The sequence below is a fragment of the Neoarius graeffei genome, chromosome 25 (assembly GCF_027579695.1).
Source record: "Neoarius graeffei isolate fNeoGra1 chromosome 25, fNeoGra1.pri, whole genome shotgun sequence".
Classification (NCBI taxonomy): Eukaryota; Metazoa; Chordata; class Actinopteri; order Siluriformes; family Ariidae; genus Neoarius; species Neoarius graeffei.
The window spans coordinates 40,787,154-40,801,885 of NC_083593.1; the positions used below are offsets into that span (position 1 = coordinate 40,787,154).

A 14,732-nucleotide genomic window follows, 5' to 3' on the forward strand; every position below is an offset into this window, starting at 1 on the left:
CTGACTGCGGCAGTGTGATTTTTACTAAGACTTAAAGTCAATACTGCATGTTTATGTTCATACCACCAAAGGGCAGGTATTACATTTGCATAAACCATCTTCCACTATTTGAAGATGAAACCAAGTTTCTCAATTACATTGTGCTATCTTGTAATAATAAGTTTTCTTGAAAGAGATTTATTTCTGCAATAAAGTTGGTTTCACATTTGATATCAAATGTCACATGCATTTAAATAGAAGCCCTTAGAAATAGAGAACACACTCGTGTCTGCGGCGGCACGGTGGTGTAGTGGTTAGCACTGTCGCCTCACAGCAAGAAGGTCCGGGTTCGAGCCCCGTGGCCGGCGAGGACCTTTCTGTGTGGAGTTTGCATGTTCTCCCCGTGTCCGCGTGGGTTTCCTCCAGGTGCTCCGGTTTCCCCCACAGTCCAAAGACATGCAGGTTAGGTTAACTGGTGACTCTAAATTGACCGTAGGTGTGAATGTGAGTGTGAATGGTTGTCTGTGTCTATGTGTCAGCCCTGTGATGACCTGGCGACTTGTCCAGGGTGTACCCCGCCTTTCGCCCGTAGTCAGCTGGGATAGGCTCCAGCTTGCCTGCGACCCTGTAGAACAGGATAAAGCGGCTAGAGATAATGAGATGAGATGAGACTCGTGTCTGCACTTTTTTATATTTTGCTCATATTTTAAATGTTTATTTGCAGCATCTCATTTTCTTTAATTAATGATAGACCACATAAAGGAGTGATTTTCAAATCAGGCTCTTATTGTTTCCTAGCACGCTGTCAAACGTAGAATTTGTTTTTGTGGCTACTGCCTCATAGAGGCGAAGCGAGGCAGTAGCCACTATGTCACTGTGTTGTGAGAATAAGGCTACGTTCACACTGCAGGCTGAAGTGACTCAAATCCGATCTTTTCGCCCATATGTGACCTGTATCCGATCTTTTATTGACAATATGAACGACACAGATCCGATTTTTTCAAATCCGACCCAGGCCGTTTGGATATGTGGTGCTAATTCCGATTCCTATCCGCTCTTTTCATATGCGACTTCAGTCTGAACCGCCAGGTCGCATTCATCCGACTTACACGTCATCAACAAGCCACAAACGTCACTATTCTGCGCTGAAGTAGGCGGCGGGTCTCTCAAAAAAGTTACAACAACATGGCGCATAATCACGGGCGCAGATAGAGGGTGGGACTCGTCCCACCCAGATTTAAATTCACCTCGTTCGGTCCCCCCCACTTATAGGGAGGAAAAAACGTCTATGCTGTCTTTCTTTGCATAAGGCAAACCTCACGGAAAAATCAAAAGACTAATTACCATTCGGTTTATTGAGGTGCACAGCAGTGTATACATAGTTGTAACAACTCACATAAAACAAAACAAAGACTGATATTCGGTTGGTTGAGCTGCGCAGACTGCACAGGTTGCGAGCTCGAGCTTGGTTGCTATGGTTACTAACAACAAGTTTGACAGGCATATTGGGGTTGGTTTGCTGGCAGCTTTGTCCCCCCCAGTTCAAAAAACGTATCTGCGCCCCTGCGCATGACATCAATGCGAGGGACGCTTCGGGCTGTGAAGGTTCTGAATCTTCTCAATGGAAGGACGCAGAGGTTAGGGAGCTGATTTCCATTTGGGGGGATGCAGCTATTCAAGCTAGATTGGATGGGTCATACCGCAACCGGGCGGTTTTACTTCCGTAAACACTGGCCATGCTCACTGCGTGTGACGTCGTCGTATCCTGCAATGCGCATGCGGAACACTTTTAGGTTGCTTTTCGTTCATACTGAGGATCACATACAAGTCACATATATTTGTTAATGTGAACGACCTCACAAAAAAATCGGATTTCACAAAAAAATCGGAATTGAGCATTAAGCCTTGCAGTGTGAACGTAGCGTCTGTGTAACAATAGCGCACTGCGCATACGCGTAAGCATTACAATCACCAGAAAGGCGAATCGTGATCTTGCGATACGAACAGTTGAGCTCACGTGATCAAAGGTACACAAGAACGGGTGGCGAAGCCACCATGTCATCGTGTTGTAAGAGTGAGTGTAACGATAGTGAAACTTCGTAACCAATCAGCACTTATCCTGATCAACTTCGATTACCCGTTCTACTTCTTGATAAACTTCAGAACCAGAAACGAAACAAGAGAAACCTCGTTATAACTTCGTAGTATCGGAAGATAATCAGCAGATAAAAAGATAAACGACATTCACCTCGCGGTTCGCCGAGGCTGCTGATTCGATATCGAGTAAGTGGTGTTTATTTTAAGAGAATTTACCTTTCGATTATCACAGCTTGTGTTTGGTCCTTCTGAAAGGTCAAATGTAAGGTTGGGGGTGGTTTGTTTGAGCTTTTTGGCAGATATGTTGAGAAGCCGATACCAAACTTCTGCTATCCGTTTTAATTTTTTTAATTTTATTTTTTATTTTAGAGTCTTTACACTACCCTTGTAAAACAAAATGTGCTCATTAGTACTAAGTAATGCTTCTAAGACAATTCATGAACAAGTGCTTTCTTACTAGTTTGAAGATATAGTTCACAGCACTGTATTTTGAACAAAACGCAGTAAACAAAACTGGTAACCAAAATACTACAAGCCCTGATGCTGCTCACAGCTTGGTGATGCTTGTAAGAGATGAGGCGAGTATCATTGATAACATGTATATAGGCTATATTTACTGTACGGACATGGGATCAGAAAACAATTTTATTTATAAGCAGTAGCCACACGTACCCATAGGGTGCCTAATTTTTAATTAGTGAGGTAAAGTTAATATTATGTAGCTAACAAATTTGGATTATTTAATGTTCGCACAATGATGGATAGCTGACTAGCTTAGCTAACGTCAATGAACTGACAAAAGTCTAGAAGTTTACTCTGAAGTTTAGCACTTGGCGATATCATTCGGAGTACGTTCATCTTGCCAGCAGATCCAGAAACGTTGTTCTGTGAGCACCGACTTATTAATAAGCAGTAAGGGTAGTGTTATGGAACGAGATATGATTGCTGCACTATATTGTGTTTACAGAAACACTGTTCAGATAAGATCCGTTTTTTTTTTTATAACTTTTGCTCCTGCCTTTATTGCTAAAATGTGTTTGTGCTGAGTCAACATAAAAGTAGAGCGAACAGTACAACATATTTATAAAAGATGACGTACGGCACTCAGATGTATACTGTATGCACTATGAGTTGCCATTTTATTGTGAACAACATAGATATTTAATAATCAAGCAAAATGTTACATGCAGGGCTCTACATTAACTTTTGAAACCACTTGTCCTGTCGGGCAAGTTGAAAGGAAACTTACTTGTCCGAAGAAATATTTGAGAAAAAAAAAAAAAACACAAATAAACTATTTGTAACCCAACAATCTTTATGGCATTTGTTTCCGAATTCACAAGATATGCATAATATCTATGAATCAAAAGTAATCAATACTTGATATACTGAGGCAAAAGTTCAAAAATATAGTAAAACAGACTAATTGATACCATAATTCACCAATTATTATGCTGAAGTTTAGAAGCAATATATTCCAACAGAGTAGAAATTATGAACATAACATTTTAAGTTAAAATAACTATACTATATGAGATCCAGAAACACTAACCATTATATAGACACAGATCAGTACTCTGCAGTTCAGTCACAAATATCACAAAAAGTAACATTATCATAAAATTTATGACTTGATCTCACTAGTTTGGACAAGAGAAGCAAATAACAATGCTACAAATAAAAACAACTGATAAAAATCTATTCACTGCAGAAAAAAATTGGACTCCAATCAATCATTAATTTCTCATCTCATCTCATCTCTAGGCACTTTATCCTGTTCTACAGGGTCTCAGGCAAGCTGGAGCCTATCCCAGCTGACTATGGGCGAAAGGCGGGGTACACCCTGGACAAGTCGCCAGGTCATCACAGGGCTGACACATAGACACAGACAACCATTCACACTCACATTCACACCTACGGTCAATTTAGAGTCACCAGTTAACCTAACCTGCATGTCTTTGGACTGTGGGGGAAACCGGAGCACCCGGAGGAAACCCATGTGGACATGGGGAGAACATGCAAACTCCGCACAGAAAGGCCCTCGCCGGCCACGGGGCTCGAACCCGGACCTTCTTGCTGTGAGGCGACAGCACTAACCACTACACCACCGTGCCGCCCAATCATTAATTTATTTATGAGAAATTGAAAACCAGAAAATTAAAATTATATATTTTTTCATTTTTAAATTATTAACTTTTAATATATATATATTAGTGCTGTCAAGCGATTAAAATATTTAATCGCGATTAATGTCGCGACTGTCATAGTTAACTCGCGATTAATCGCAATTTAATCGCACATTTTTGTCACATGAAAAACCATTGTAATTCTCTTATCAGCATAAAAAAGTGAATGGGCTTGCTCACCGTTCAAACTACGGGGGTACTCGGGGGATCCGAGATCCCCTGAAACAGACATGAGATCCCTTGAAAACATGACTTGGGAAATGTTGGGGGGTCTCTAAAATATTGTCAAAATGATGTTTATTGACATAGCAATCGTGTGTAACGGGAAGCATTTGCATATCCGAAGTGAGCGCGCGATGGAGAGCCGTGCTCTGAGACAAGCGTAAGCACACACACACACACACACACACACACACACACACACACCCCAAGGGAATAAAGGGAACCCCCGAAAATATCGGCATAGTTCGAACACTTTTTTTTATTGCAAAGCATAACACGTCTTGTCACAGCCACTGCAAAGTGGGGCTGGAGTCGCCGATGGGAAAACGAAACCTAAGCCGAGCACCGTGGCTCTTCGGGGGAGGGCAGAGGACTCTGGCTGTGCGGGGCGTGGCATCATGTCACAGAGTGTTAATCTCGCGATAAAAATTATCGCCGTTAAAATTGAGTCAAGTTAACGTGTTAATAACGCGACATTTTTGACAGCACTAATTAATATATATATATATATATATATATATATATATATATATATATCTTCCACTGATTAATTGTCTAATTATTCAGTGTGGCTCCTGTATGGTATTTAATGGTCAAAAGAAAAAGATAATTGATAATTTCAAATAATCCATAATTATGTCTAAATTATAGAGCCCCATGTTTCAAATTCCTAAACTCCCATTACTAATTAGTTAATTAATAAAGCCAGTAACCTAATTAGCAGCCATTTGACAGCTTGGTATTTCATAGATAACTTTCCCCACTCCTACCTCACTCCCCGTCAATCCACACGCATGCAGGCGCACATTCCCCGCCAGCACGCGCTCGGCTATATAATGAACACCATCAACAACAATTCAAAGATTTGGAAATTACCACATACTCAACGTAAATATACAGTTGAATAATGATCCCGCCAACAGAAATCTCAACATCCACGTGTATGACACGATTAAAACCAATCATAAACAACCGTTTACTTTTCAGCTCAAATACACGAAGCGGTATTGGCCGGTTTCACAACTGGAATATTGCGCATGCGCACATCACACTTTCCGAATAGAAACATCCGGCGATTCATCAAAACAATATGTCGAGTGAGCTGCTTCGGAAATCATGTGAATAAACTGATGAATTTGATATGTAACCCGAATATCGGCGTATTTTGGCACTTGTCCAATCGGACAAGTAACTGAGACGATGAACTTGTCTGACATACAGTATCACTTGTCCCGGACAAGCGGACAACCGTTAATGTCGAGCCCTGACATGAAAAATGGTCCAGGAGCCTTTTTACACATCTCATCTCATCTCATTATCTCTAGCCGCTTTATCCTGTTCTACAGGGTTGCAGGCAAGCTGGAGCCTATCCCAGCTGACTACGGGCGAGAGGCAGGGTACACCCTGGACAAGTCACCAGGTCATCACAGGGCTGACACATAGACACAGACAACCATTCACACTCACATTCACACCTACCGTCAATTTAGAGTCACCAGTTAACCTAACCTGCATGTCTTTGGACTGTGGGGGAAACCGGAGCACCCGGAGGAAACCCACGCGGACACAGGGAGAACATGCAAACTCCACACAGAAAGGCCCTCGTCGGCCACGGGGCTCGAACCCGGACCTTCTTGCTGTGAGGCGACAGCGCTAACCACTACACCACCGTGCCGCCCCCTTTTTACACATTATAAAGATTTAATTAAGTGCCGAAAAGTATTGACACTGTATTGGGATACTGAGATCTCTAATACTGGAAATGAACAAAATAATATATCTGTGCATCCCTACAAATACCAGAAATGTAGGATGAAAAATGTTTGCACTTTGACCAGGCAGTTTTGTTCTGCTTACAAAAAGTGGATTGTTTAAATTTTAAAGCCAGTGAATTACAATTCATAAATCACTGCCACTTTCAAGCCATCGCATAACGGAGCATATTGTTCCAACCTCAAAGGGTTCAGAGAAAATAATATGAGGCTATGAATAAAACACAACCGACTCAGATGAAACGCAAAACCCGCATGGAATTATTTTATTTATTTACTTTTCTTTCCTGTGTCAACTTGAAGGAGATCATATTTAAGGTTTGAAAGCAGATTAATGGCAGTGGCTTCAGGCTGAGCTGTATGCGTAAAACAAGCTGGAAAATAAAACTCTGTCAAATGAAGAAAACACAGTCAGCCAACCAAGCTTCCTAAACATAAATAATAAAATAAAGATCCTCTACTTATATATATATGGGCCCTATTTTATGGTTAATAAATTATGTATAAACAAAAGCTTTGCCAGCAGAGAAAAGAGGTAGGATTCTATGTTGGCAGTGTGGGCTGGTACTTTGGTATTGGTTAAAAAAAAAACCAAACACACAATCCTGACCTTTTCCTTTTTGAAAATCGATTCTTTCATAAAATATTGATACCAAAAGTTTTCTCTATCTATCACTTATTAGATGTTCATTAAAATTGAATGCGTACATACTTCTTCCTCAACCACTTCCTCTACTTCTCATACACACAAGCATACATGGTGGTCACCATTAAAAGTGGTCTCTTGGGGCTTCTGAGTGGCAGAACAGAAAAGTATTCACCCTGCCATCTAGTGATCATGACTTCAAATCCTGACAATGCCACATCCATCCTTGGTTGGGAGCCACGGGGAGTAAAATTGGGCCGTGTTCTCAGGGAAGGGTGGCATACTCCATCCATCCATCCATCCATCCATCCATCCATCCATCCATCCATCCGTGTTCTCAGGGAAGGGTGGCATACTCCATCCATCCATCCATCCATCCATCCATCCATCCATCCATCCATCCATCCATCCATCCATCCATCCATCCATCCATCCATCCATCCATCCATCCATCCATCCATCCATCCATCCATCCATCCATCCATCCATCCATCCATCCATCCAATTACAGCAACACTCGTGTGTGGAGGTGGGTGGATGGCGCTTTCCTCTGTGTGTGTGTGTGCTATGCTGTAAGTTTGAGGAAGGAGCACGTGATGGCCCTCACCCTCCCTGTTTTGTCGCCGTCTTGTGTCCCTGTTTGGAGAGGTGTCTGGTGGGTGGGATTTGGCCATAATTAAATTCGGGGGGGAAAAAATGGGTGGTCTCAATTTTTTTTTTTTTTTTTCCATAGCTGTAAACACACGCGCACAGTCACTCGCTGAATTAAAAATCGTGATAAATGCCAAAAGGTTGTACAATATTCAGTTGTGTGTGTGTGTGTGTGTGTGTGGTGGGGTGTTTTTTTGGTGGCAAGGAGGGAGGGCAAAAAGGTGGCACCAGATAACTAATGTAGAAGGATTGCATTTCCAGAAGACTTGATTTGATTTTTTTTTTTGGTCCAAAATGAAAGAGCCACGTAATGACCTCAAAGTATTTGGCTTTCATCGTTGAGCTACGATCTCTAATACTAAAGGGATTTGTGTGGCAGTCTGGGAAATCACATCGGATGTCATGGTGTCTGAATGCAGGCAAACAACTACAGTAGGGTGTAAAATAGAGTGGTTGTTAAGGTGTTAATACAGGATGTTAAAGGAACAGTCCACCGTACTTCCATAATGAAATATGCTCTTATCTGAATTGAGACGAGCTGCTCCGTACCTCTCCGAGCTTTGCGCGACCTCCCAGTCAGTCAGACGCAGTCAGACGCTCTGTCACTCCTGTTAGCAATGTAGCTAGGCTCAGTATGGCCAATGGTATTTTTTGGGGCTGTAGTTAGATGCGACCAAACTCTTCCGCGTTTTTCCTGTTTACATAGGTTTATATGACCAGTGATATGAAACAAGTTCAGTTACACAAATTGAAACGTAGCGATTTTCTGTGCTATGGAAAGTCCGCACTATAATGACAGGCGTACTAATGCTGCGTTCATGTGCTATGGGAAGATGATATTTTCCAGTTGGGAAGTGGTATTTACCAGTGTGTTGTGTTCACATGCTTTTGTTGTTGTTGACAAATTAAAGATGGTGGACCAGATTCAGAATCAGGCCTGTTATTTGGCTAAAACAATTATAGATTGCCTTGTTCATCCGCTGCAGCAGGAATATGAGTTATCAAAAGTCAAAAGGTAAATAATGCTGAATATTTCCTGATCATGACAAGTAGAGATTTTCTTAACACATTGAATGCCACGCAGTTTTTGGAAATTTGGCTGTAGCCACAATGAGAGTGGCCAGTATCTAGATCATTGTTGGCGTTCTTTGGACAGCCACAGAATATTTTGTATTAGGCTATAATATACGTATTATAATAATATAATATACATAACATGACTCGTTTAAAAGGCGAGAGTCAGCTTTCCGTAGGTGAAAACCACTTCTTTCTTGGTTCATAAGCTAGTCTTGTACCGCTCGCCGCCATGTTGAAAAGGTTAAAGTTCATCTCATCTCGGCAACTCGTGTATCAAAATTTTCTACGAGTTGCCCAGTGGAAACTACCATAAGAGGGGGCGTTCATGTGTGCTTTCCATGTCGGCGTTTGGTATTTACCATAATTCCCATAGCACATGAACGCACCATAACACCTTCTGCGCGCTTCGGCAGCGCATTGATACAGAGCTCAGATATCAATGCGCTGCCGAAGCGCGCAGAAGGTGTTAGTACGCCTGTCATTATAGTGCGGACTTTCCATAGCATAGAAAATCGCTACGTTTCAATTTGTGTAACTGAACTTGTTTCATGTCACTGGTCATATAAACCTATGTAAACAGGAAAAACGCGGAAGAGTTTGGTCGCATCTAACTACAGCCCCAAAAAATACCATTGGCCATGCTGAGCCTAGCTACATTGCTAACAGGAGTGACAGCGCGTCTGACTGCGTCTGACTGACTGGGAGGTCGCGCAAAGCTCGGAGAGGTACGGAGCAGCTCGTCTCAATTCAGATAAGAGCATATTTCATTATGGAAGTACGGTGGACTGTTCCTTTAAGGCGTGAATATTGAACGTGTTTGACATTTAGAAATTTAAATTAGGACTGGACTGTGAGTAAATCAGTGGGGTGGATGGTGGATTTTACACAACCCCAAAGCCCAGGATCATCTGGGAAGATCATGGTTTATGTTCAAAGTCAGGACACCTTTTCCGATCATCAGGTGGAGCGGCTCAGCCTTACAATTGGCCAATTATTTTATAGTGTGACTTGGAGCTTTACATAAAAATAGAAGAATACGCAGAACGGTGCACACATGGGCACACCTTTTCCCTCGTGGCCTCAGTGGGGGGGGGACATTGGTACCATGTCATGAATACTGTAAATATCAGTGTTGCATCTATGTGTGTGTTTAAATAAATTGGTTAAATATTTTAAACTTAAAGGCATCTTCAAGAATCTTGAAAGCAATATATGGAAATTAAATTCAAACTGCATTGCATATGAATGCCTTAAAAAAAAAAAACTGTGACTACTCTTTTGGTGTGTCAGTTCCACTCGAGTGGCTTCCTTGTTTTAATATGCATAGTTGATTTGATCAGCCAGCCTCTTTGGCAGCTCCTTTGATGATTAATGTACAAGCTGGATCAATATTTATGTGGGACTGTTTCTCAGACGACGTGTCTCTCATGCTAATGTGCTGTTTCAGGTGGCTTAATCTACGCAGTGAACGGAGAATCAGCATACGGCCAGTCCGCCCCGCTCCGAGGCTTCGTGCTCAATTATTCAACCAAGGAGATCCTGGATACATTTTCACCAGACACGCAGGTGCTCTTATATACACTCAGATCTGTGCGCACACACAAAAACACCATGGTTCACAAAAATGACTGCTACTCCACCTTAGATAAGTGATCCTTATCCTCATGCATAGTTTATTTTTACCTTCTTATGCAATCGATGGTGTTATGATTGACTTTTGGGCAGCTGTGATATATAAGCCTGCATGACTTTGGCTTTGATTTTGACATGGTGCTACCTTTTGCAATATTTTAACTGGGAGCAAGTATTGGATCAGAAGATGTAGTAAAAAAAAAAAAATTTCTCCCCCTCCAGGCAGAGTTCTGTTCAAAATGTTCTGAAGGCACATACACACTTTAATCATAACACTTAATAGTAGTAGTAGTATCAGTAATAGGGATTAAATAAAGATCGATTCATGTCATGGCAATGAGGCCTGCCTTTGCTGGAGCTTTGAAAGGGCAGGAAATTAAGAGACAAGGAGCTGCTTGTGTGACTTGACTCTGTACAGACAGTTAAAGTACGTCGTCACGTGGCATACTTATGAATGTTAAATATTGCCAAGCTGTTTTTTTTTTTCTTTTTTTTTTTAATAATGCAATGGGGGCGGCATGGTGGTATAGTGGTTAGCGCTGTCGCCTCACAGCAAGAAGGTCCTGGGTTCAAGCCCCAGGGCCGGCAAGGGCCTTTCTGTGCGGAGTTTGCATGTTCTCCCCATGTCCGCGTGGGTTTCCTCCGGGTGCTCCGGTTTCCTCCACAGTCCAAAGACATGCAGGTTAGGTTAACTGGTGACTCTAAATTGACCGTAGGTGTGAATGCGAGTGTGAATGGTTGTCTGTGTCTATTGCCGCTTTTCCACTACCAACGCGGCTGAGTCGGGCTGAGCCGTGCCGTGCTGAGTTGGGCTGAGTCGAGCTGAGTGGGGCTGTTGGAGTTGCATTTCGACTACAACCGCGCTGAACCATGCTGGCTGGAAGTGGGTGGACACATTGGGTGGAGTTAGCGAAAGTGGGTGGACGTCACGTGATGTCGTTAGGCGGCGCAAACAGTGACATCAGTGATCTTTTAAGCGGTAGTCTCACGACCCGGATAGTAAACAATAAACATGGAGGACATGGAGTCGTTAGTGTTGCTGGTCTTGGTGCTGTGGCTTGTAGTCACCGACAACGCCAACAGATACTGGCAAGAGCGTATAGATGAGGCGAGGCACATAAGGCTTCAGAAATTTTCGTAATTATTTTTCTTCCGGGTTTACGGTGTTTACAGATCCCAGCGTGCTCGCGGGGCGTGTGTGGGCATGTGAGGACACTCCTCCTCACCAATCAGTGCACAGGGGAGTGTCTGCTCACGCCCCTAGCCCCACTCAGCTTGGTTTGGCTCGCTTCAGCCCCACTCCAAAACCGTGCGAGTTTTGGGTGCTAAGCAGGGCTGAAGCGAGCTGAGTCGTGCTGCTCTGAGGTAGTCGAAACGCGAGCCGTGTCGGGCTGAAGCGAGCTGAAAAAGGGTAGTGGAAAAGGGCCATATGTGTCAGCCATGTGATGACCTGGCGACTTGTCCAGGGTGTACCCCGCCTTTCGCCCGTAGTCAGCTGGGATAGACTCCAGCTTGCCTGCGACCCTGTAGAACAGGATAAAGCGGCTACAGATAATGAGATGAAATGAGACGTTGTAAATCCACTCGGTTTTTCACCAGTGTTTTGTCCTCCATGTTTATTTTGCTCACATGCACCACAAATTGACATCAGTCATTTTTCCAGAAAAGTTGATTTTTTTTTTTTTCGAAATCACTTCACTGAAACTAAAAGAACATTTTAAAAGCAGCTGGATACCATTTTGATTTCAGTGCTTCCCATAGGACTACATGTAAAACATGAGCTGGTGGTGTGCTGGGGAGAAGAAAACATAGAATGTGAAAGCAGCCTAACAGCTTGTAGGTTTGTCATGTGATGCATTTGGATTTTCTAATTTTTAACATTTGCTTAGAACTTTTATTCATGAAGGCAGGATATGAGCTCTGCAGTAGAGTGTGATGTATAGCGCCCTCCACGATTACGGTCACCCCTTGTAAATATCAGTAATCCACCTTTTGGTGAAGTTGCTTCATTTCACACTGGGGGGAAAAAAAAAGAGAGAAATCCAACCTTTAATTGAAATGATAAACAAATCCTTCATCAAGAAATTATTTTCAGCAAAAAGACGTGCCACTATTATTGACACCCTTGGAAATTATAGTGAAGACAATGTAACTGAAGCATGTTTCCCATTTAAAACGTACGTTTTTGAGTTGACTGGAGTGTGTAGGAACTTTCAAGCTGTAATCCATGACTTCCTGATTAACTGGGGTACAAATATGAGGTCAGAGGCCCAATTCCCGTAGTCACCCATGAACATGGGAAAGATAAGAGAGCAGACAAACCAAATGAGGGAGAAGTGTGCTGACCTTCATAAGTCAGAGAATGGTTATACCTGAAAATGTCCTTTCCTACTGTTGGAGCAATAATAAAAATGTGGAAACCAACTGGAACGGTTACAAACTTGCCTGGAAGAGGACCCAAGTTTATTTTACCCCCATGGACAATGAAGAGGATGGCAAGAGAGGCAAAAAAAAATCCCCAAGGATCAGTGTTGCTGAATTACAAGAAAGTCAAATTTTGGGGTTTCCAAGTCTCCAAAACCACCATCAGATGCTACCTCCATACCAACAGATTATTTGGAAGGTGCCAGAAAAAAGCCTTTTCGGTCAGTTAACCACAAACGTGTAAGCACGTGAAGCTTGTGAAACACTACTACAACTTTGACTGGAACTGTGTTCTATGGTCTGATGAAACAAAAATTGAGCTTTTTGGCCATAAACACTCCAGGTGGTTTGACGTAAAAAGAAGGATTGCTCTAATGGAAAGAACCCGATCCTGATTGTATAATATGGTGGAAGTTCTGTGGTGTTTTGGGGCTGTTTTTCCTCCAAAGGCCCTGGAGACCTTGTTAGGGTACATGGCATCATGGACTCCATGAGATACTAGGACATTTTAAAACAAAATCTGGCTGCCTCTGTAAGGAAACTAAAACTGGGTCATCATTGGATCTTCCAGCAGGACAGTGAACTGAAACGTACGTCCAAATCAAAACAAAAATAGCTATCTGACCACAGAATCAAGCTTCTGCCCTGGCCATCTCAGTCCCCGGACCTGAACCCCAGTGAAAACCAGCACGCTGAGCTGAACAGGAGAGAGCGCAAGAGACGGCCGAGGACCCTGGATGATCTGGAGAGATTGTGTAAAGAGGAATGTTCTCAAACGCCCTGCTCTGTATCTCCATCCTTATAAAATGTTGTAGGAGAAGACCCAGTGCTGCTTTACTGGCAAAGGGAGGCTGTAAAAAGTATTAAATGCAGGGGTGGCAATAATAGTGGCACGTTTTTCTTGATGAGGAATTTGTGTTTCTCTGAATAAATTTTTCACTTAAAGGTTGAATTTTTCTCATTGTTTTTCAGTGTGCGATGAAGCTACTTCACCAAAAGGTGGATTTTTTTTCTAATCCTTTTACTGATATTTACCGTACAAGGGGTGACGATAATCTTGGAAGCCGTTCAAAAGTTTGAGGTCACTTTGAAATGTCCTTATTTTTGAAAGAAAAGCACTGTTCTTTTCAATGAAGATCACTTTAAACTAATCAGAAATCCACTCTATACATTGCTAATGTGGTAAATGACTATTCTAGCTGCAAATGTCTGGTTTTTGGTGCAATATCTCCATAGGTGTATAGAGGCCCATTTCCAGCAACTCTCACTCCAGTGTTCTAATGGTACAATGTGTTTGCTCATTGCCTCAGAAGGCTAATGGATGATTAGAAAACCCTTGTACAATCATGTTAGCACAGCTGAAAACAGTTGAGCTCTTTAGAGAAGCTATAAAACTGACCTTCCTTTGAACAGATTGAGTTTCTGGAGCATCACATTTGTGGGGTCGATTCAATGCTCAAAATGGCCAGAAAAATGTCTTGACTATATTTTCTATTCATTTTACAACTTATGGTGGGAAATAAAAGTGTGACTTTTCATGGAAAACACAAAATTGTCTGGGTGACCCCAAACTTTTGAACGGTAGTGTACAGACATGCACATTCTGCGAAATAACCTAGCACAGCTTTTTCCCACAAACACACATTGATTGATTAGTCTGAAAGCTTTTGTTCTTGATTTTTCTGTCTGAAGTGAGTCCCTTTTCCAATCTTATTCAGATTGCTTTTACTGAAGATCATCACATTTTTGCCTAAGCAAACATTTTGAAGTGCACAGTAAAAGCATTTGCAAATGGAGCAAGCACCTCAAGTGTATAATACAAAACAATGCACATGTTCTCGAAGAGAGAATCAGAACAGAAAAATGGAAGAATGTGGATGTGAAATTAAGAAACCTAAGTTAAATTCTATTTAAGGCCTAACTGAAGCGTCAGTTCAGCAAAACGGAGTTTGGTGGAGCGCTCACTGATCTGCTGCTGCCAGCAGATTTGAACTTGCAGTGCCTTAATTGTAAAGGTAGCGATGTAAATGCCGTCTTGTTAATTTT

General features: G+C 42.2%; 1 protein-coding gene across 8 annotated transcripts in view; it reads left to right on the forward strand.

Annotated features, from left to right (window-relative positions):
- pam (peptidylglycine alpha-amidating monooxygenase) overlaps positions 1-14,732 on the forward strand; it is a 198,009-nt gene that overhangs the window by 164,982 nt on the left and 18,295 nt on the right. For all 8 annotated transcript variants that reach the window (XM_060908735.1, XM_060908738.1, XM_060908733.1 and 5 more), the window contains one exon: positions 10,078-10,196. In XM_060908735.1, coding sequence (XP_060764718.1) covers positions 10,078-10,196 — 119 coding nt within the window. The remainder of the gene's footprint in view (positions 1-10,077; positions 10,197-14,732) is intronic.